The sequence below is a fragment of the Rhea pennata genome, chromosome 2, assembly GCF_028389875.1.
Source record: "Rhea pennata isolate bPtePen1 chromosome 2, bPtePen1.pri, whole genome shotgun sequence".
In the NCBI taxonomy this organism is placed as follows: domain Eukaryota; kingdom Metazoa; phylum Chordata; class Aves; order Rheiformes; family Rheidae; genus Rhea; species Rhea pennata.
In genome coordinates, this window is record NC_084664.1 from 21,682,513 (window position 1) to 21,707,076 (window position 24,564).

At 36.5% G+C, this 24,564-nt stretch overlaps 1 protein-coding gene across 1 annotated transcript in view; it reads right to left on the bottom strand.

Moving 5' to 3' along the window:
• Window positions 1–476: 476 nt before the first annotated feature.
• Window positions 477–24,564, bottom strand: part of MALRD1 (MAM and LDL receptor class A domain containing 1) — a 278,695-nt gene continuing 254,607 nt past the window's right edge. The window contains exons 36-40 of the mRNA XM_062567604.1: window positions 10,986–11,068; window positions 10,806–10,896; window positions 3,095–3,170; window positions 1,371–1,427; window positions 477–593 (exon numbers count right to left, since the gene is read on the bottom strand). Coding sequence (XP_062423588.1) covers window positions 477–593; window positions 1,371–1,427; window positions 3,095–3,170; window positions 10,806–10,896; window positions 10,986–11,068 — 424 coding nt within the window. The remainder of the gene's footprint in view (window positions 594–1,370; window positions 1,428–3,094; window positions 3,171–10,805; window positions 10,897–10,985; window positions 11,069–24,564) is intronic.

Sequence of the window (24,564 nt, forward strand, 5' to 3'; positions counted from 1 at the left end):
CATGTTTGATTTAACTTGGTATGTTTCTAGTAACACAATGACTTTGCTTTTGCTTCTGTCCCTTGGAACACTAAAATAACAATTTTAAAATAACCAAATCCCTTGCTAAGGCAAAATTATGAAAAAAAATTGAGTCATAATTTCTTAAATAATAGACATAAAATTATGATTCTTAAACCTCTGGAAACTGGATTTGATTAAAGGTTTTTATTAGCTTATTGAAATTTGAACTGTACAAACATAAAATGAATTCATAGTTATAGCTACCAACTTATTTCTGTGCCAACAAAAATAAGACAGAATATATATTTTTTAACTTGTATATGGATTCCATTTGTAATGTAATGTTATATTCTAAAAACAATTATTCTACTAGAAGAGTTATTCCATGTTCATTTATACTGCAAATGCTACAATATCATGGTATACTTTCGCATTTTAGAAAAAAATCTTCAGGCAAAGAGTCACGAGCAATATTAATCCCATTTTATGTCCATTTTCCTGAAACTGTATAATTTCTTGAGGTCTTCTGCTGCCTCACCATAGAGAGGATTTGGAAAAGAATTAGCATTCACATCTTTATTAGAAGGATTCTGAAAGAAAAACAATAGAATGAAATTTTTAAAAAATGTCATTCAAGTCATTTGTTTGAATGGATGTATGTATGTCTGTAGTCTTTCTAAGTAACATATCATGATAAGCTGAAAAACACCTAAAAAATCTCTAAACATCTTAGATCAGATTTTCAGCTGATAAAAATTAGCATAGCTTCATTAAACTCATTATGTTCTACCAAGACCTCAGCAAGTCACTTAACATTCTTCTGCATCTATTCCCACTTTCATTTTACTTGTCTCCAAAGCAACACACATATAGTATTATTTTGGGAGAATAAAATAGTGTACAGTAGTGCACAATAGCATGCTGTTGTAGTGGACATGAGTTTTGGTACATTGTATTGCAATTTAAAGGAAAAATGATGCCAAACCAGTGATATATCTGAAAAGTTCATAAGTCTGTTACTGATTCTAATTTTCTTGAATGAGGAATACTTGAGAAAAGATATAATATGAACTCTCCAAGTAAGGACTTCTGTCATTCTAGACATTTCCTAGAGCATTTGTCTTACTGCTAAAGTTGATCGATTGTATGAAGTAACAAGTAGCTACACTAGGCAATATTAATGAAATTGCTATTATGAGCTCCTCAGTGGTCAATCCAACCCTGGTTCTGTTTCTCAGATTTACAGACATGTTAATTTAATAAATAGCAATATACCATTGACTTTAAGTCCCTAGCTTCTGCTACTACGTTTTATTTAATAGCCCCAAACATATCCTACTCCAGAAGAGAAACATATTATTACATACCTCATGCCATGGAGAAACACTGATTTGAACAACAGGCGAAGCAGTATACCCATGAGGCTATAAAAAGACACACAACTGCTTCAGAATATTTTTATTCAGCAGTGAATGACATTCAGAAAATATCCTCCCACCTGACTGTTAGAGTAACGCTCTATGGATCCAGAGCGATGAGACTATAATAGAGGCAAGCGTGTGGCAATGCTTGGTCTGCACTGTGCAGAGCTCTCAGAAACGGTCCAGTGAGAATTGTTTTTCTTTATGAAACTTAGATGCTCGCAAATGCCTAACTTCAGGGTATTCAGCTGGAGATTAGAAATATTCCTCATGTTTTACTGTATCTTTTGATTGCTGATACACCGTTCAGATGTAAGGCTCATCAAACTCAGGGATAACTCATAATTCATGTTTCTCCTTTTATAGGAAGAATTAGTGAAAAAATACATCTTCCCAATCTTAAAAAGAAAATAGAAGAAAATCTGATATAGTACTGACTTCAATCACAGAGCCTTGGGCTCTCTTCTATGAAAATATCTCCTCTGTCACTGTGCTTCTGTTTTTCCACTTGCTATTAAATGAAGTCTGTCAGGAATCTATTTTAACTAAAATACAAATGTCCTGGCAAATTGGACTTGATTGTGATGGGAACATTTCCAACTTGGAGCTCTCTCTCAAACCCAAACCTGTAAGTGAATTAATTTGATCTAATTTTTCTAAAATCAAGTGTAAGGAACCTTTTATAGAAAGTAAATGGCATGTCATAGTTAATCCTGTTCAATACTGCAGTGGAATCTTACATTGCTTACTAGGGAAAAGATAAGGAAATTTTATTTTCCATCTCAAACCTAGCCTAATTCTTTCAATACTGATAACAGTAGTATCAAAATGAGGGCAGGAAGGAGTCTTTAAACTTAATTTTCTCTTTTTACCTCTAAGGTGCTTCATCTGTGTTATTTTCAATGATAAATAAAAATAGCAGATACAGCTGCATTTTAAATCAATCACATTTCTCTTTTTAAATGTAAAATATAAATTTTAGTTACTATTGTAATTTGATATTTAAATCTTTCCTTGAATCTTTTACTGCAACATATTCACTTTTAGATATATACGTTCTTCTCAAAATTCTTTATTATTCTAGCAGTCTCTTAATTATGGCCAGCAAATGGTATTTGGGAAAAGTGTGACTGTGGAGCAGCTACGGTGCAGACCTGTTTGTTAGTATCAACATGAATTTTAGTGATGAAAGTTGCAATGCATGTTTAAGATATCAGGAAAATATTACAAACTATTTCATTAAAGTTAAGTGAGTCTGCACTGGGAACGTGGGTGCCGAATCATGCATTTTGTAGAGCTTTTTTTTTTTTTTTTTTTTTTTTTTTTTTTTTTTTTTTTCAGAACCAAAATAAGTCCCAGTGGGCTTTTTCTTCTAAATATTTGGGTAAACACTTCACCTAAAACTGTTTTTGCTCGGACAGCCCCCTGTCAATATTAACTATAGCCATCAGGATGCTCTCAGATGTTCAAGTCTGCTTATCTATTGAGAAGACTGTGGAACTGATCTTTTATATGGAGTGTTAGAGGAAATGCAATACTTTTTAAGTCTTATTTCCTTTATTAAATAATATTCACAGAGGGATTACAATATTTGTTTCAATGAGAAACTGGTATATGAAGAGTGCAGCCTCACATTTTTGGAATGCACAGAAGCAGCTATTGCTACTTACCTTTACATTCCCAGGTGGACTAAGGTCTTTGTACAATGGGTTGGCAAATGAAGTAATAGGGTTTTCATTCAGGTTCCTTAAAAAATCAAACAATAACAAAAACCCCACAGTATTACATACATTGTCAGAGAGCCAAATAGTTTAAGGTTAAGGAGATTCAATCAAAAAAGATGGATGGCTAAACATATTCCTGATTTAGCTCTTCTGAAATGAATGAAGTTAAACCATTGTTCTATGTATGTCATGTGATAAATTAAAATATTCATTTTAATTTGTTTCTGCTAAGAAGATAATATACATTTGGATATGTATAGAGCTAGTCATTATTCATAAAGTGCAGGTGGTATACCATACATTAAACAAAACATTCATTATATGAGCTAAGAAGTTACAGTGTTGTACTATGCATGAATGTGATGAGATCACATTCTTCCTATGATTTGCTACTATTACACCAGCGATTCAAAAATTAACATGGTCTTAGGTCTGAGCTCAAGAATATTTCAGTTATTTAATTGTTATAAGATTTTTTTTTTTTTTGATAAATTAGGAAAGAACTTGTATTTTTAGGTCAAAATCATCAGAAATAGTTTTAAAGTTAGTCAGAAGTTCCCCATATTTTTTTGCTGTAACAGCAGGAATATTTTAAGAGGCACTGAACCTATTGGAATGCAAAGGATTCATGAGTGGACACAACGCCTTAACTACTTAAGATAGGTGACTAGGACTAATTATAGTAATTGTGGTTCTCATGTCCATTACCAGAAAGTTAAAGATATACTAGAAAGTTAAAAATATACTTTCCTGACAGAGCTCTTCATATATTACTTCTCTGAAAGCACATGTGACCTATGCAGTTAACCCCATTAATTCTGCAAAAGCTTAAGATATTTTGTGATGGAAATTTTTACCTAGATCTAAAGTTTTCCCATATAAATGACTAGTTGCTAATTATCAACAGTATTTGAAATTACTAAAACTGTTCCCATCCCACACAAGTGGAAATTTATCCTTAAGAAAGCAAAACCAAGCTCTTTATCTTTTACCATCAAAATACAGAACTTCGGGAAGAAAAAGAGATGACATTGAGTTGGTGGAAAATTTAGTATGTAACATGATCAGTTGAGTTATAAACTATGACCCAACTGAACCCCTCTATTTCACACAAGAAAGCAATAACTTCATTAGTTAAAAATACTGAAAAATGAAGCAGAAATATACTTCGCCTGAGAATCTTTCACAGGACTGACATAGCAGTGGCATATCCACTCCAGGACTCTGTCACCAAAGCAGATAGTGCTGAGGACAGCGCTGTTGCTCAGTAGGTTGTGTGTCGCCATCTGGTCATCAGTTTACATCCCAATTTTAAAGTGTTATTTAGGCAGTTTAACTACATATATTGCAGTGATTTGAGTGAAGCTCATTCTTGCAGTGCTTGCTGTTACTTGAGATAACTGAAATGTTGCCATCATTGGGAATGATAGCTCAGTGCTACCGTGAAGTGTAAGGTCCATCACAAGGCCTCATGAAGAGAAGGCAGTTATGCATGTGTTACCACTGCACAATATGGAAGAAGTTAACACATCACTCCTAAAAATTACGGTCCAAAATAATTAATCAGTTGGACATGTTTAGGAAGCTTATTCGTGTAGAAAAACCCTAAATGTCAAGTTCAGAAAATTGTAATTGTACAAAGTGGGGAATAATTAGGATTAAAAATGTCAAGCATATGGTTATTTAGGGAAAAAAAGAAAAAAAAAAAAAAAAAAAAAAGAACCAAACACGTGGGTAAGACAGCTCAGAGAGAACCGGGCTTTCTAACATAACCAGAAATACCACAACAGGAAAGGAGAGGATTAACCGTACTGGGATGCAGAACGGGTCACACGGTTGATAACTTTGCTAAGCTCATTTGCATTCAGTAGTAGCAAAAACTGCTGCCTCATTGTAGGTTTCTTCACTACCACTTCGGAGAGATGCCTGCCAGTGGTTAAAGGGACTGTTGAGTAACATCATGCTTTTAAATAGAAAATTAATGTATCTAGATTTAATCAATTTGGATGAAACAACTCAGAATTCTTTACTTCACCTTTCAATGAAAAATCAAATATATCTTTTAGACAGTACACAGTTTCGCAGGAAATACAGTACTGGAAAATGTTTGTCATTAGGTTCATTTAAAAAATGTTTGTGAGTCAAAGAGTCAATTCCAATTAAACTACTATTGAATATAATCTCTTAAAATAAATATTTATAGATGTTTTAAAGGTTCTACTTCAAAAAATATCTGCAATTCAAGATCTCCATCTCTGAACCATTTATAAAACCTCTTAAATCCAACTTAGGTTTGCAGAAGTATGCTCTATTTTGTACATCCCTGAGAAGAACTGGGGGCAATTCACTTGGTTGCTTGATTAGACTGTTAATATGCTGCCTAGCTTTCTTAGGGCTGTGCTTTGTAGCTTCTGAGTCACTCTGGGAAACCTAACTGATTTTTTTTTAATCAGTTCTTTACATCTTCCATGTTGGTGATCTTGAAGTCTATAGACCAAGCAATTTCGTCTATTGTTTCAGCATATCACCTCCAGTTTTCTTGCTTCCTTTCCCATATATGATGGTGGTGAGATACACATTTCAGAAAAACCCTAAATAATAGCAGAGATAACTAAAGACTTCTTACTATAGCACTGGGTTTCATCCAGTTAAAAAATATTCTACAGAAGAAGCAATGGATTTGGACAGCAGCAGTAGACTAAGAAAACAACTCACAAACAACAGATAAGCCTGCTACTTCCTAGTTCTTTTTTTTTCTCCTCACAAAACTGCACCTTTTTCTCTTTCTGCAGTACCTGTCTTCTTTCCATTTCACAAGCTGAATATGACTCCATAAATGTCATTCTTTTGTCTTTCTGTTTACTACTCTGGGATATAGAAACAGAGGCACTGCCAAGAACCACCTCTGGCAACCCTTCACATCTACTTGGAAAGCCTCCCCTGGAAAACTCCATCCATTCCTGAACAGCACACTTGCAGAAGGATGTGGTCTAATTGGAGAGAGTCCCAGGGACAACAGTGAGAATGACATTAGTTTTAAGAAAACCTTAACTATGAAGAAAGACTGAAGGCACTGAACTTATTTAGCTTAAAGAAAACAAACTGTAAGGACACAAGAGTATGACAACAGCTTTGACGTATTTAAGAAGCTTTTTGCAAGGCAAAGGGGAATAGTCTGTTCATGTCCATGCTGAGTAGTCCGAGAAGCAATTGATTTAAATTGCAGAAAGACATGCTAACTATTAGAATAACTTTCTAACAGAAAATTTTCTAACTTTTTAACTGAAACACCAAGAATACCTGAGAAAGCCATCAAGTCCATGTTGCTAGAGGTCTTTAAGTGCAAACCCATAAATGACTGGAGTCTTTCCTGTGGCAGGGGAAGGATGGACTTTGAAGATCTTATTTTTCCCATGATTTTCTATCATTTTAAGCTATTTTCTCAGAGCTCTTCAGTTGTTCACTTTCTGATGCCTATGTGTTAAGATACATTATTGATACATACCCTTTGGAAAATTTTGTGTTCTGTGCTCTTTATGACTGATAGGACTGATAACTGCTGTGATACATTAGCATTGCAGCTGATGGCACAGATCAAGAATAGGAAAGAAATAAGCTTAGAGAATCCAGGAACACTGACAGTGTTGGAGGCAATAGCAAAGAAACATACCTTAGCTGGGCAAAAACTATCTACTTTTCACTTTTAAAAATTTTATTCTTGAAAAGAAAATAAAGCATGAGTGCAGCACTAAAATGGAAGCCAAAATGAATCCTGCTTCTAATCAGTCAAAAAGGACTGAAGGACTAAAAAAGATGCCACTGAAGGAGTGAGGTAGCTGGCAGCCTTCCCTTTGAAGAAGAACACGTCATCTCTGGAGCATGAACAGGAATGTGAGAAACTTATAAGCATCCTCTGATTTGGGGTTTCTTTACAAAAGTTTCACATATCCCCAACCGGGAGCTGGGAAGCTGCTTGCATATCTGAATGCCATTGTGGTAATGAAGCACTCTGCTGCCAAGCCATGTGGCAGGCTGCTTTTGTCCATTAGTAAATAAACTTGTGTGATGACTTCCAGTAACTCCCATTCAGCCAGAAGATTTTAAAGGTGTAGTTGACAGATTAAATTTTTGCTAAAGAAGAAGGAGAGAGAGTGAGGGAAAGCTGAACATTTTTTCTAATTGGAAGGAGAATTTAAGGCACTACCAGTCTTTCCTGTGAAGAAAAAGAAGAATGAAATGCAGCTCATCACAGCTAGTCACAACTTCTAAGCCAGGAGGTGTCTAAAGGGGGTCAGCAGCCTACCTCGCTACTGCCTGCTACCTGGTTTTCTAATGAAGAAAATCAGTTATATTGAACTGAAACTTTCCCCTAGCTCCTGTGTACATTCTTATGCTATTTCCATTGAGGTATGATGGACCAGGCACTCCACTGTAAAATATCCTGGGAGCTGGCACTCACAAGTATTGGCATGCCTGTGCAGGACCAGCTGCAAACGTCTGCACGTGTCATTCTATAGCAGCAAGTAAAAAGCAAAATCTAATACAAATTATTAAAAATAGTTAGTAATAGCAATTATCAAAGGGTAGTAAGCAAAAGGCAGTGTGCAAAAGCCTTTGTGTGAAAGAAGGCTAAGCAGACACTCAAGGGATGGAGTTCCTCTAGTGCCTAATGCCTTCAAGAAAATAACATGACTTAGGAAAGCTAAGAGGTGACACAAACCTTTAAAGTGAAAATGAGTTGCAGGGAAGTATTATGTGCACAATTAAATGCCTCTAGTTCATCAAATCCCCTTTAAAAAAAGCAGGATTAAAATCTCATGCCTCTGTGTGGTGCTGTCACATTGTACATTTTACAGACTTACACAAACACAAGTCATTCCTTATTCCAAAGCCTTATCTTGAAGATCCAGACTGCAGTATTATAACATTGACTGCATTTTGTCTAGTCACTCCTGATTAACTGATTAAGCGGTTAAGGAATAACTTGCATTCATTTACTATTATGTTTCCAGTTATGATTTTCATTTAGCAAGTCATGCTAGGCACTGTGTAGCTGGGGAGGGAAAGACAAACTGGCCTGATGAGTATATGTTCTCAAAATTAAAGTTTGAGATTTCATTAGAAACTATGATTTAGTAGGTAGATGCTTTCTTGGTAAGATGCCTATAAAATGCACTTGAACAAACATGTTAAGTCAACAGTGACTAAACACCATGAAAATGTGTTTGAAAAATATTTTTCTGTACCACAGGTAAAATGACTTGATATTCTTACTCCAGCTCCTAACAGATAAAACTTGGAATCACAAAAATCTCCATCATCATAACTTATATTTTTTTGGCAGCTATATTGAAAAATCAAGACCAGAATGAGCTCTGCTGAGTAAACTATATAACCCTTTTCTTCACAACTGAGGTTCTCGTCATGTCAGGGCTGATGTATTCCCCTAGCTAATGTATTTTCCTAGTGACAATAAGAGTCTCATTAATCCTTTTTTTTTTTTTTTTTTTCTTCATATCAAGGGCATACTTAAGTGTTTGGCATAGTGCAGAGTAGTACCTTTCCCATGTGGAAATAGAGACTCCATTGGTTTTTTTTAGCATGTATAATTACATGAAAGGAAAAATATTCCTTGAATGCTGATATGAAAGTGGAAGAGAAATGGATGTCAGTGCAGTAACCCTTAAGCAAATACTTAGGTAAGAAAAAGGTAAAAGGAGATGTTTGGTGCTCAAGAGAAGTAGTATAAAAAATAATTATTTATTTATTAAAGCATGAATGAAATTGTTTTGAGAAAAATTTAGACTTTTTTGCAAAAATTGTAATTGAAATTACAAAAAATTTCAAGCAGCTCTTACAATACAACTTATCTTGCACTTCTGAGGTGCCTTCTCATGTGTCAACCTCAGAAAGTAAGTTCTATAAAAGGGAATGAATTAAGTCTCAGAGCCCCTGTGAAGTACCATAAGGAAATGCTATTATTCCCACTTAACAGAAGAGGAAACAGTCATAAAGGAAGCAGGTGAAGCTATGCACTCAATTAACTGTAGCACAACCACTAAGTGTTCCTGCTTCAACAGTTCGCTTCTGTGTCCACTAGACAACTCTGTCTACCAGGGGGAGTATGTTGTGTTAGGAGAGGTGTCAGCAGCAACAGCGTTGGGCCAGGAGCCTGCGCAGTTTAGTAGCTAGACTGGGAGATAACAACATTGCTGAAGAGAGAAAGGTCTATAGTCATGCATGAGCTTAAAGGAAAAGAGACAGCTTTGGAGCTGAATTCTGGAAAAAAAATAGAAAGGTGAGCAAAATCTGATGACATGAAAATGGACAAGGCAATGCACAGTAGGAATTATCAAAGTGGAGGAAGAGACACACTGGTAGGTAGCTGGTGGTGGAGATGGAACAGAATAACACAGAAGACAGAGGAAGAAGTACAAGTATTAGAGGAAAATAAGAAACAGCAAAATACCAAAATACTAGAAAAATCCTCATTTTAGGGAGAGGAGAGAAAGCAGAAATTATCTGGGGGTTGACAAGGGCTAAGAAATATGAGATCTATGAAACAATGAATTGTGAGTCAGAGGAATATCTTTTGAAAAAGCTGAAACTGAGTAATTGGATAAAGAAATCTCTCTACTACTTCTACTAATATTATCAAAAGCACGTGAAATAAGTTTTGAAATAAATCAGCACCAATTTGTTTCTGTCAAGTAACAGCACTAATTGTTATTTGCACAGTACTAATAGCAAGCATAGTACTGGGTTGAAAAAATGTGGATTTGGAAAAACATTCACCATCTTGAACACACATTCACCACCAGTAAGGCACTTCCTTTGGATCACAAGCCAAGGAGTCCGCGCTGGAATGATTCTACTATAAGAAATATCGCATAATGTGTGTGAGACGAGCAGGCAGTGCAAATGAGTGGAAGGAAGAAATAAGGTGACACATGTAAAGAACCTCTGATTAAGATGACTAATACAAAAATAAAACATAAAGACAAATTGTGAGTGTGTCTGCAGTTACTGAAGGAGAGGGGGCAAACACTGTGATCTATGTAAAAGGTCACATAATTTAGCAGTCTCTGTTTCTAGTGTTTTCTTATTTACTGAAGCTTTCTATAAATAAACTAATCTTTTAAAGTAAAACACTCTTATTCCATACAGTTATCACAAGGGAAGGGAAAGTTCTCTGATGTGTGTAAATATTGAAATATTTAGGGCAAAAATGTTCTCCTAGGTGCATGTGGTACTCGGTAGCTTCAGGAGGAGCTGCAAATGTGCATGTAAGAAACTAATTTAGCCTCAGGTTTTAAGAAACCAAAAATACTTCCTATTTTTTTTTTCACATTTAACCATGTTGCTCAAACAGGAGAGCTACTGCCGTTAAGATGAATGAACTCTAAAATTTAAGAATAATCACTCCATGTTGCAATCAAAACATTCTAAGAAATCAAGACATAACTCATCATTTCCAGACTGAAGTCTTCAAAGGTCAACTTTTGTTGCAAAACTAGGTTTCATGTTTAGTGTTGCATATGAAGGCAAATAGACTGTGGGGAGATTTACAAGTTGAAACTGAAGAGACTGGGCAGTTAGCCATTACTCTATGCCACATTTGTGTCTGCTTTTGCACACAATTAAAAGTTTCACTTACGTTTCTGGTGTTTTCTTCTTTGAAAGGAAACAGAGGGCAGCAATTGTAATGTCAATCAGCAGGAAACCAACACCCAATCCAATCCAAATATCTGAAAAATCAGACCAATCAGACAAATAAGCAAAAGGAAACACTCAGAGAACGACTTGAATGTCATTTATTTATTTTTACCGGACCTACCACTTGAAAGGAGACTGGGAGCTGGCCATTGAAGAGGCTTAGCACTTAGGTGGCAACGATTTCCTTCCCATTCTTTTCCACATCTGTGAGTAAAACACAGTTATGAAAAAGGGAGAAGCAAGGTTCATAAACAGTGACAAGCACATTGGAAGCGCAAATTTTCGGAGCCCTTTATTGAGACCAGAAGTTCACGGAGGAGTCACAAAGACAGGATAAAAAATTATAGAATGAAATGCAAGTTCAAAATACACAAAACAATCCTAAGAACTAAAAATGAAACAAAATGAACTTCAGTAACTAGAGCTGGCTGCCTTGTCCATCTTCCTATAATACTATGGGAAGCAAAAGAAATGTGACTCATTGCCCTGTTATACCTTCTGTGAGAGTAAAATGAGTTTCTGAATTGACAATCTGGGATGCCAAAGCAGGGAAATATATGATTAAGGAAGAGAAAGAGATCTTTTTTTCCCTCATCTGTCTATCTTTAGTTTTCCTGTTTTCTTGTAATAATTACATCCCCTTTTCTTGAAAAATTATGTTAAAAAGCAAAGCACTACATTTGAATTACCAGTTCCAACCATGTCACATTATTCTATTCTTTCTGTTTACTTCACCTCAAAAGCTTAGTATTTTTATATTTGACAATGGAAACAATCAAAAATGCTCTCAATTTCTCATCATAGACAATTATACATACAATAGAATAGAGTATATCAGCACAGTATAGACACTTCATTGACCTAGGAACACGTACATATATACATATATCAAAGTGACTGTGTAATCTAATTTTCTGGATCAGTTAGTATTCAAGTGAGTATGATGGTTGGGTTTTACAAACTGTTGACTCCTTCCCTTTCCTACTTTTTTTTTTTTTAATTTTGGTTTTAACAAAAGTATACAGTGAAATAAGTATTAACAGGCTCTGGTGTTTTGTTTGGTGTAACTGACCATCCTAAATCTGCAGAATTGTGTAGATATTTGAACTAAGTTAATACCAGATGTTATTCCTATTATACTTGCTAGGGAGATAGATTATCCTGTAAGTCTGCACAATTTAGTAGTTCATTATAGAATAGTGAACATTGCTTTTTAAATATTACCAGTTTCATCACATGTTTGTGGCCTTTACTGGATTCAACCTCAAATCAGGGAGAAGCACTAGCTGGAGCAAAAATCCCTCTCTAGAAAGCTACTTTCCCTTCTTGACTTATGGGACACAGCATCACCTGGAGCAGCACAAGAATATTCAGATGAAAATAGAATTAATTACCTAAAAGTTGGGGAAACACTGGAAGCACTATACCATTAGGCACCCACTATTTTATACAAATCCACTCTAACCAATTTAATTTTGACTGACCAGTAGGCATTTTTAGTCAGCAAGAATCATTTTTTTTTCCTCAGTACATTTGGAAGAGTTAACAGTACTGCAATACACATACATTTAAATATTTAAATACTGCTCATTCATGGAGCACTGACTATATAGGTACTAAATTTAGCAACAATCCTATGAAAAAATAATAGGTGAACATGCATTTGTGAATTAGCATCATAACAGATATGAATAAGATAGATAAATAAGTCTGAGAGATTTCTTTGCTTGACAGAATGCTTGATTTTTGGAAGTTTGACACTCTACTTTTGGAGTAAAGTATATATATATCTGAGTTTTGTTTATGAGTGGACTTTTTTGTAGAGAGAGGAGGAAGGACAGAATTATTACACTGAGAAATGTTAAAAGAACATTAGCATTACAAAGCCACATTCAGCCACACAGTAATTAAAGGATTTCTCTTTTATAGAAAGGCACAGAGATTTTGTAGCTTTCAGTGGGAGGCTCCAATCAATGACATATTGATACACCTGTATTACAGGAAACCACAGAAAATGTGTGGTAATCATAATTATTTGGAAGCCAGACAGTCAATCCATCTTCTACAGACTGCTACATGAAAGATCCAAGCTGAATCTTTTCTGAAATAATTAGCTAGCACACCCTCACCTTTTGTATACTGATAGACTAGATATATAAATAGATAAACTAGATAAACTAGAACATTTACCCAAGAAGCTGGAAATCTAGATTTGTACGTCCCCCTCAGCTTCCAGCTTGGAACAGAAAGCTCTGGGGTGCTCTGAAAAGACTAGGCAAAAATAGAGAAAAAAGTGAGAGACATTCTCCTCTTTTAGTAAACTCAGTCACTTGTCACAAAGGACTAGAAGGGATATGGTGCTACAAAATGGAAAGGGAAGAAGGAGTGAAATGAACTAGCATGCCTGATCCTGAGCTGGAGAATGTACATATATTTTATTGTTGAAGAGCAAACTGAATAAATAGTCCTTGGTCTGGAACCTTACCCCTCCTTACCACTGAGCATGTATCACACAACCAGCTGAACCTATATCTTCCAGAGACAGTACCAAATCCATTCTTGATTTGAGGTAACTAAAATACAAGCAGTTTGGCACAATCTTTGATATTTTATTATAACAGTTAATCACATTCATCAGTCCAATGTGTACCATTTCTTATTTGAATTTGTCCATTTTTAACTTTCAGCTACTGGTATTGTGCCTTTCTCCACCAGAGTGCAGAGCACTTGGAAACCCAAGTCTCCAGCTTCATGAGAAGAAAGATCTCCTGAAGGCATGTGGTGGTTCCAAGTGCTCCATGCAGCTCTTCTGGGTACTCCAGACAGTCTCAAACAACAGTATGCACTGAAATTTAAGCACCCTAAATCACAACTAGTGTGAAGGGATCTTAGTGGTATAGCTACATATTGACACATAAACTCAGGCATCCTACTTGATAAGATGAACCTCAATCTAAGTGTCTCGCTTGAATGACTTTTATCAACTTTTTAGTTATTTGTGTGTGGGGTGGTTTATGAGAGCCATAACTTTTCAACACTCTTTTAAAAAGGAGCATCACAAAGAAGTGAAAGTAATAATCTACTTTCAGTCACAGAATCATAGAATCAGTAAGGTTGGAAGGGACCTCTAGAGATCATGTAGTCCAACCCCCCTGCTCAGCACAGCTACCTAGAGCATGTTAGACAGGGTTGCATCCAAGCGGGCCTTGAAGATCTCCAGAGAAGGAGACTCCTCAACCTTTCTGGGCAACCTGGTCCAGTGCTCCGTCACTCTCACAGGGAAGAAATTCCCCCTCACGGTCAGGCGGAACTTCCTGTGCTTCAATTTCTGCCCATTGCCTCTTGTCCTGTCCCACGGGACAACTGAAAACAGTTTGGCCCCGTCCCCCTGACACCCTCCCTTCAGGTACTTATACACACTGATAAGATCCCCCCTCAGTCTTCTCTTCCCCAGGCTGAAGAGGCCCAGCTCTCGCAGCCTTTCCTCGTAGGGCAGATGCTGCAGCCCTCTGATCATCTTTGTAGACCTACACTGGACTCTCTCCAGTAGCTCCATGTTTCTCTTGTCCTTGGGAGCCCAGTACTTGATGCAGTACTTGAGATGAGGTCTCCCCGGGGCTGAGTAGAGGGGCAGGATCACCTCTCTCGACCTGATGGCAACACTCTTCCCAATGCAGCCCAGGAGACCATTGGCCTTCCTGGCCACAAGGGCACATTGGTGGCTCATGGTCAGCTTGTCATCCACCAGCACTCCCAGGCCCTTCTCTGCAGAGCTGCTCTCCAGAAGGTCAGCCCCCAGCTTGTACTGGTGCCTAGGGTTATTTCTCCCTAGGTGCAGGACCCTGCACTTGCCCTTACTGAACCTCATGAGGTTGAATGTCCTCCTAAGATTGCAAGAATACGTAATTGATATGACTTTAATTTCTTTCTTTACACGTTCACAAACGGTATTAATTTGAGGGATCTTATATTAAGTTGTTTTCTCACCATAACACCAGAACGTTTTTCAATAATCACCAAATTTTTTAGTGTAATTTCTATTCAGTAACTATAGTTTGTTATTCTATCCTTAAATTTATAATATAAAATCTCACATATAAGAAATTTAATTTTTATCTGAAAGTTTTTTTATCTGAGCATGTGAGAGAAAGTAGAACTGAGTTGGTTGTCACGGCTTATCATGTGCTATTGCATATTTACCTTTACCCCACAGCTTCATGCTGAGTTAACTGAGCCACTCCAGAGGGAAAGGAAGCGATGAATGGCAGGAGCAGCAAATATCTATCTGCATCCTCAGTAACACTTGGGAGAACCCTGAAAAGAGCAGGGTATCCCAGAAAACAAATCTTTATTTTAGTTTCAGAAACGACAGATGGAAGACTTCACTAAAGACAAAAAGAGGCTGGAGTGGGGTTTGTTGCAATTCAGGGGCATTAGAACAAGCTTGGAGGAATGTAGTAGCCCCACCAGGACATGGTGGGCAAAGAGAAGATTTATTTAATCTATTTTACCCAATAGATTTGAGTTTTCTCTGATTACAGAGTAACTCTGCTCAAGTTTAGTAATTTGCAGACTGTTGAACTCTAGCTTTAGAGAATGGAGCCAGCAGTATCTTCTGACATGATCACTTTAAAGAAAAAACAGCACAATTTCGGCTGATAGGTCTGGCTGAGCTGAAGACCAATTCCATTCAGCAACTGAGAATATTTGATCCCTTTATTCCTCTTCTTCTTCAGCATTCTACACAAAACTGTCATTTGTAAGTAATTTTTTTTTAATTTGGAGTGAGGATTTTTTACAAATATCAAATTGCAGTTGGGCTCATACCATGCCCTGTGAATCCATGTAGAAACATTGCAATCTGATGGTAATTACCCACCACAATCATTTTTTGATTCCTCTCAATTGTGTAATTTCCGTTTTATGCATTTGCTGTATTTTCTGTTGAGCTAGATATGCTTTTAACCAAAACTGCCTTCTTTCTTGTTACTAAGGAACCTACTTGATTGAAAAGAAAGAAACAGAAAAAATCTTGCATCCCTGCACAGACACTACTCTCATGTGGCAAGAGGCACACCATTGGATGCTCTAGAATCGTTTGGTCCTGGCTCACCTCAAACCTGCAAAGAAGTTATTCTTACAAAGCAAGTATTGGCAAATCCTACTATTCTGCTGTCTCTTCATATGTTGTTATATTTCCGTTATCTAAAGAAATATTTCTGCATATTCATGTTAACCATGTTTGAATTATGAACAAATAAGTTAAGCTCCTTTTAGTCTTACAGATAACTAGTTCATCTTAAGACAAATTATATGCACTCTTACAGTTTTTATAACCAACTGCTTAATAACTTAGGACAGTCATTTATTCCCCTCAAAATCATTGAATGCTAATAGTATTTTTTATGTTTCATGATACAAATCAGTTAGGACACTTATGTCAGACCGTCAACGTGTGTAATTCAGCCCATTCAGGTGAAATGATTTTCCCCTGTGTCCATCCAGGTTGTCACCAGAAAAGTGTCACCTACTAATACCTCCATTGCTTAGAAAATAAATAATAATTAAGTAGAACAAAAATATTATCTTCAAAACTTTGTAAATTACTAGGCTAACTACAAAAACAAGTAGTTGGGAAAAATATTGTAAAGCATCAAATTTGGAGAATAATTACAGAGAGAGAGAGGAGGCAAGGAAAAAAAAATGAAGATAAGAGAGACAACATGACTACTCCTCAAAGACCAGGATGGAAAAGTTAGTCAATTGACTTAATTTATTTCCTCCCCTCTTAGTTTTATTTAGCCATAGTCCCTGCCACTAAGGTAAAATATAAAATTATCAGAAACAAAAGACTATAATTCAGAGATTCATTTAACACTTTCTGAGGTTTCATCCTTCATTACTTGCAGAATGCCCTCCCCTTGAATAAGAAACAAGAGAATAGAAAAGATGCAGCTTGCCTAGATGCCTGCAGCTTTCAGTAATACTGCAAGAAAAAAATGGGGAAATTGTTCATTAAGAACTTCAGCTCCCAGTTCCTGTAAGCGCTGCCCATTACTTTTACTGAAGCCAAATGTTTCTGATCACACAATAGAGGGATGCTGTATTAAATATACAAAAAAAATTGCTTTATAGATGTTTCACAAGATTTTGATCCCTTTATAGTATCTTATTCTGCAGATGATCTAGATGCCTATAGAGAAAGAGAGCCCTTGTGGAAGAATCACTCTCTAACTTGAGGGAAGAGAGTAGAATGAGATTTTTAACAGTTAGTACCAGACTCTGCCAATAACTCAGATTAGAGAACTGTTCTAGACCATTTAAAATAAAATATAAATAACTCTGAACAAGCTATTCCAGTTATTTCACTGCAGTGTTGTACATTAAGAACATCTGGAAAGCTGAGAGATATTTTTAAAATTAATAAATATTATAGGCATGGCCGTCTATAGGAAAATTGGAGATTCTGATATGAAATCCAGAAGCATGAGATTATTTTACAGGTCTGCAAATGATATATTGCTACATATTATTTTATATTAAACAGTCTCTACTACATTATAGTTGTATAACAATAGCAGCTGCTAGATGAACATCTGGCTGGAGTGACCCTGGGAGAAGGGGTGAGGGACAGTGATACAAAAGAAAACTTCTCAATGAGCCTTTCCTAGCTATGATGTGGCCCTCTGACTGTTCAAAGATAGGGCAGTGCTCATGTTCCATGAATTTCACCCTGACTCTGAATTCTCAAACAGCTACAGCCACATAAAAAATAATAGTAGTAACATTCTTTCTACTAATAGCTGAAGAACAAGGCTTTTCCTGTCAGGTCAACCATAAACACAATGATCTGAACATAACGGTGCCTCACGATTGGTTACTAAGTCTTCAGCCTTAGCTAAAAAACTAAGAATGTAACAACTTAACTGAGTGACACAGACTGGGAAAACACCATCCGAAAGCTCTTCATGTTTCTCTGCTGAGTTTCAGTTCAAAATGTCGATGCTATTTCTCCAAATGTTTCACAGACTAAGCTATTCTGCTGTAGTGATGAAAGTGAAGCGACGGTGAATCATCAAAATTGTACATAAAGATGAAAGAATTTCTTAGCAGATCAACTCTCATACTCTGAGGCCTCAGAAGAATCCACAAGGATGACATAAATGTGTATATTCTCAAAGCAAAATCCAGAAACCATTGTAGGCAATAACCAACAACCAATTTTGAACATTAAACAAAACCTATAATGCAAAACATAGAACCTACTGTCCTGAAGAAATGAGATACATGTACCCACTTTTCTGAGTCTGATTCTTTATCGTGTGTGCACTCCCTTGCAGCTGTGTGAGGTTAGTGTTGAAATGGTGTTATTCTTATCCTATGACATTTTCCATAGACTCTACCCTCTGACCATTGCATGTAAGACTATCCAAGGTGGTTGACATATTAATGGAAGTCTTGCTTGTCTCATCAAAGAACATAATAAAAAATACCAGGAAAGAAGGATGAAAAAGGTAAGTTTCAGTCAAACATAGTATAAATCCACAGTATCTTTGAGGACTTGGAAGAGGTTTCCCTAGCCATTTGTAATGAGGGCACAGAATACATTCTACTACGCCTTTGCAGCCACAGTAACACAGTCTCAACACTCAGACTTGGGCCTGAGGATGCTACTGCAAAATTGAATTAATGAATAGCCATAATGATATCAGGCAGCTATACAGGAAATGAAGTCAGACTTCAACTTGCTATGTGCAGTCCTTGACATATGTAATCCTGAAATGAACTTTAATTACTTTAACAGCTCCAGGTAGGTCAGAGCAGCCTGCGGTACACACTCAAGAGATGGCTCAGTTGAAGTCTAATTAATGAAGGAGAACTCTTAATCAACCACCTACTGCTGTGCATGGAATGTACTTACAGTGCTTTATTTTCAGTGGGGAGACACATAAGCTGCATCTTTAAAGTCACTATTAGCTTCACCTCTGATGTGAGCAACTGGGGATACACTGATGTGATAAAGGACCTTTTTCAGCAGAGATCAGCCATGTCTTCTGGGCAAGGTGTTAAATCTTCATTACAAGGGTAATGAGAATTTGAAGAGATTCCTTAATAATCCTTCTCTGCCATTTTATTTTTAAGACAGACAATGCTGAAAAGGCCCTGAATTTATCTTTTGAGCCATGAAGCTGAAAGTCCATATTATTTATGTACAATTAATTTCTTTGGACTAATTACATCTTGACTAATTAGCAACAGCAGATTTTACATGAGTCTTAGGCTTATCTGAAATGCAGAGATAGCCATTCCAATCCATTCAGACAAGAAGCTCCTCATGGTTCAAACAGGAGGAGCAAGAGAGAAAGATAGATGAAATAGCACTTGAATCCTTCCACCCCAGTGCACACCCTAATCTATCCTGCCTGACAAAATGTCTTTTGCTATTAGCAAGTTCTTATGGAAAGTCCCCTGGAAGAGAGAACATTAACCCCTTCAATTTTGCTTCTAGGATTTCCAACTCATTATTTCCTAATATCTATATTGGTAATACAGGGAATGAACTTTAGCATTGTCTGTGTAGCTGCAGCCTGGGCCTGAGGTAGTGGCTCATTTCACTCAGAGTGAGAAATCAAAAATAGACAAGATTTTTGTTGTTTTTGATGGTCACTCAGGACAGATCTAATTTATAAGGAACAAGTTTGGCTGATATACTGCTGCATTTCAAACTATCAACATTTATGTTATATTAGAGATAGCATACAGAGAACTCAAAATAAAGACAGATATGTAGTTGATTGATCCTTTTCACTCTTGGCATTTGATTCTTACTTGCCTTTTACTGCATTACTTACAGTGCATTTAGTACATATGGCTCTTGGATAGGGGTAAATGACAAGCAAGAGCCTGACAGTGGAGAATCAAGTCCACGACCTCTAAGGACGAGCATGAACAGAGCTCATTAATTAGGAAAGAAGAAGTTCCAGAAAGTTATATTTTCAAAGAAGGCTTTGATGCATTTGAGAAGCTGAATGCTAAAATCTGCTTTTTTCCCAGCAGCAGTACTTACTAAGGGTACATAATGACCAACATATTTCAGTATAAAGCTGTGATCTGCAGTTTCATTGTTTAAAGATGTTAATTTTTGTCAATATACTGCACTGGCTTCACTTTATACAAGAGCCCTCCTGTTTTAGTTTGAACCTGACAAAAGGATTTTTTTTTTAATCACATATGTCATTAAGCCAGTATCATTTAAAGTATTAAGTACTAAATATGTATGCAGTATCCCTTCTACACTTTCTCAGATTTAATAATTTAAGTGCCAGTCTTGTTTATGTTAAAAAGATTTATGTTAAAAGGCAAACTAACAATTAAGAATATGTCCTAAAATCTTTTCAACTTTTGTGATCATGTAAATGCTTAGAGAATTTTTATTATGATGTATTTATTTAAATCCACACAAATATATGAAAGGAATTACTTAACAAGTAATGGAGGCAAAACATAAAAATTAGCAGCTAGCCAAACAGGAGTGATGAATACTGCTTCCACCCACAGTAATTTCATAAGTAGATGGGAGTGAGGTACACCCAATATGTGATGAATGTAAAAACAGCACTACCTTCTACTTCTGTCTGCAAGTGTCCATAAAATAGCTCAGTCAGTTACTGACAGAGAATAAATGGAAAGAATTAACTATCTCTGAGCGTAAGCAGCCCCTCTTTTACTTTCACTTACAACTCTTTGCTAAACTACACCTTTTCTCTCCTGCAAGACACATCTGCTTTTCTTACTTTTATCTGAAACATTTGTCACACAGAAAATCTAATCTGCTATGTCATATGTACGTTCAAAATGACCATGAAGCAATCAGCTTTAGTGAAGTACCAAATTAGTGTGCATCATATTAGTAGCATTTAAATTAAAAGAAAGAATACAAAGCATTCTTTGTAGTATTCTCCAGAGATTGCACCTATGTACAAATCTGCCACAATGTACTGTCTTCTCTGTGAACCCAGCTTTGCTATGAGTGTGTTTATAATACATTATATGAGGATCATTACACATGAGTGCTGAACTTATTCAGGAGCTATGCCATGCTCACTGGAGTGCAGCCTGCTCCGGGAATGGTGATAGAGGACACAGGAAGTAAAAGCAATATCTTAGTTCTTTGCAGAAAACATAGACTTTACATCCCTCTACTCTATCAGTGTGGAAAAGGTTTCTCTGCTCACTAACTCCTCTTGAGCCTGTGAACATGCATTCCTTGCAGATGCATGCTTTCCCTCGGAAGAGTTACAGTCATTGGCATTTAAACTGTCTTTGCAGTCAATATTATGTAAAATAAGTTTCACTAGAAGCTTGTGAGTGTGATAAAAACAGCAACTCTTCATTCCATTACAGGACAAAAGCAACATCTACCACAGCAACGTAGTGATCCATTCAAATTCTGGCTGTTATTAATAACGTCCTCAAGGGGAAAAAAATGAAATCATGTTCTCTTATTTGTCCTTATAGTTAAACCAAAATATAAAATATTCCAAAAGTGAACATTGCATGAGTGGGTCTCAGAAAATATCATATATACCATTAATACAACCTTTGCTGACTGTAGCTGGTACTAGTACACACGTTATTCTCTCCATGGTTATGCTCTCAGGACATATGGGACAAGGAGAAATCTCTCTTGGAAAAGGCAGATGAAGAGGATGGTAACCTCAAGCATTCAAATACTACTGCTAGAAAGGGATCCACAGACTAACAAACTCAGAAATGAAAAGATACTATGCCTCTGTACAAACTTTGGTATGCTGCTTCATAAAATCAGGGGCATTAGTTCTGGCAAAGCTAAAATTGCTGATTTGGTTGCATCTACTCAAAAATCATCTCACAGTGAGAATTTTTTTATATGGCTTTAATAGCTATTGATGTAGTAGTAAAATGTCACATACTCAGGAATTAGTAACATGGATGTCTAGCAAGAGTTCTTTGTACTTAAAATACTTTGTGCAACATTTTGGATGAAGATGGCATAGAAAGTAAAATATCTATGTATACTGGCCTATTACAAAATGACTATTAGTTACTAATATTATGCAATCTTAGGGAAAAAAAAGAAACCTGAGAAATGCAAGGAGTTGTAGTTTCTGTAGTAGATTAATCTGCTGTAAGAAAATCAGACATTCACTGAAACAATGTGCACAGTTCTGGTCACTCCTGTTCCAAAAAGAGGAATTCAGAGCAGAAAAGGGCAGAGGAGGACTAAAACACGCAGAAAAACAGAAAGCTGTCTTACAAGAGGATTTCAAAAGAGCTCAACTTGTTTAGTCTACTGAGAGGAGAGCTGAAAGGCAGATGGCTTTTCTCTACAAACACTTTGGAGGATAAACAACTGAAATATTGAGGGCCTGCTTAGGTTAATGGAGAATATTGGCACAAGAACAAATGTGTATAAACTGGCCATGAATAAATTTATGAGGAAGTTATTAGAAAGACCATTAGAAAGATCAGCCAGAAGAACAAGGCTCTTGTCCTTGATGCATTTTCTATACCATATTACTTCAGAAGAGTCACCCATCTAGCTGGTATCCTCTATACCTGATACTACATACTTCAAAGCACTCCGGGTGCTGGAAACTCACAGTAACAGAGCAAGGCAGAGAGGAATAGTCAAGCCAAAAATTCTCCATAATTGATCATAAAATGAAGCTTACTAAATTTATGAATGGAATTAATGATGAATGGTAAGTAGAAGAGCAATTGTGTGCTCCTGTCTATCTCTAGAACTATGAACCAATCTTAAAGGAAATATCTCTTAAATTAATTAAAAAAAGGAAGCTTTTGTCATACAGTGGCTGTATGACAGTATGACTTAACTGACCTGCAGCATTACCTACTATAATACATCTTACACCCTTAAAAAAGATGCAAACCCTTTAGAGACTGCAGAGCTCAAAAACAAACTGCAAACTAATGACAATTTAGAAGAAACTGCTCACGTTGTCATCATCATTGCCTGCTTGTATCTTCTTGTTTCTTCTCTGCCAGGGTACGCTAGCAGCTACTTCCAGGACTTTGAGCAGCTGGAGTCCCCAGCTCAAGATGATGTGATTATTCATTATTCTTACAATCACAATGAGAAGTGTAATTATAGTCAGTGCTGAATAGGAACAGTGTTAGAAGGACGAACACCAGTCAGTTTATCTAATTGGTTTTTATAGAGATATGTAATGAAATTCCGTTGGCCAGATTTAAAGACCTAGAATGAGATTTAACTCTTCTAACATTAATCACCCCAAAAGGGAGGTATCTAGAGACAGTCTAGACAAGATGCTTAGATTATATGAAGCAAAAAGAGGACTCCTCATCTGGATTTGTTACTCTTGTTTATAACAGAGTCTAGATGACTAGTAGATTACATAGCTGCTACATAGCTGCATTTAGCTTTACCATAACTGGGCAAGAGAAAACTAGCTATTAAATATTTAAACAAAAAACAAATAAGCTCTGATTTAAGAGTAGGAGCATGAGGGTAAGCTTTGTAATGCAGCGAGAGAGTGGGTGACCACCTGTTACGTCTAGACAAACTGCTTGTTTGAACGCAGGAAAAGGTAAATAATACCTCTAGCTTCAGTCATTTTAAATAGAGATGACAGAAATCATTCAGAGCAAATATTTATGCACAGAAATTAGTTGACACAAGAAAAATCTCATATTTCAAAGAGGCTTTGAATTTAAATTTTAAACAAATTCAATCAGTGCTTGAAACCTGTCTGATTTCCTACTTGCTTTCTTGTCTGGCTCCTCCCCTGAAAATCTCAGAACAAACCTGGATTTTGTCATAGTTCTGCTGACAATTGCATTGACCAAGGACAAGAGGCAACGGGCAGAAATTGAAGCACAGGAAGTTCCGCCTGACCGTGAGGGGGAATTTCTTCCCTGTGAGAGTGATGGAGCACTGGGACAGGTTGCCCAGAGAGGTTGTGGAGTCTCCTTCTCTGGAGATCTTCAAGGCCCGCCTGGATGCAACCCTGTCTAACATGCTGTAGGTGACTCTGCTGAGCAGGGAGGTTGGACTAGATGATCTCCAGAGGTCCCTTCCAGCCTTACTGATTCTATGTGATTCTGTGATTCTGCGATTTGAAACACAAACAACCCCATGACTTCACTTCTTCCTAATTCAAAACAGTGTGATAGTTTAGTACGACAGATTTTTTTCCCAGTGTATTTCATCCTATTCTAAGGAAATATATATCTATATGCAAATTATTTGCTGTGTCATTTGCTTTTGTGGTTTAATTCTTCAATGAAATAATCGCCAGCAGAATTCATTAAGCGTACTCTCTACTTTATGGCACGGTTTCATTCAGTTACAGCAGTGAAACAGAAGCATGTGCTCGTGGCAGACAGTCAGACTGGAAATTCACCATCTCAAACAATTACACTCATTTTAATGCTACCTCTTCTCATCTTCTTAAATAATAGTTCTCTGGTTAGAGATTTACCAGTATCATAAAATAACACTGATAGTTAAAAACTCCGAAGAGACAAATCATAAAGCTACTGGCACTGAAGAGAAGAATTGGTGCTAGATTCAACAGAGAAATGACTATCCACTAAGCTAAATCATTAAACAAAATAAAACTCATGAAATTTCTTCCAGAAGAAACATTTGTTTTATTTTTATGTGATATTTTTTC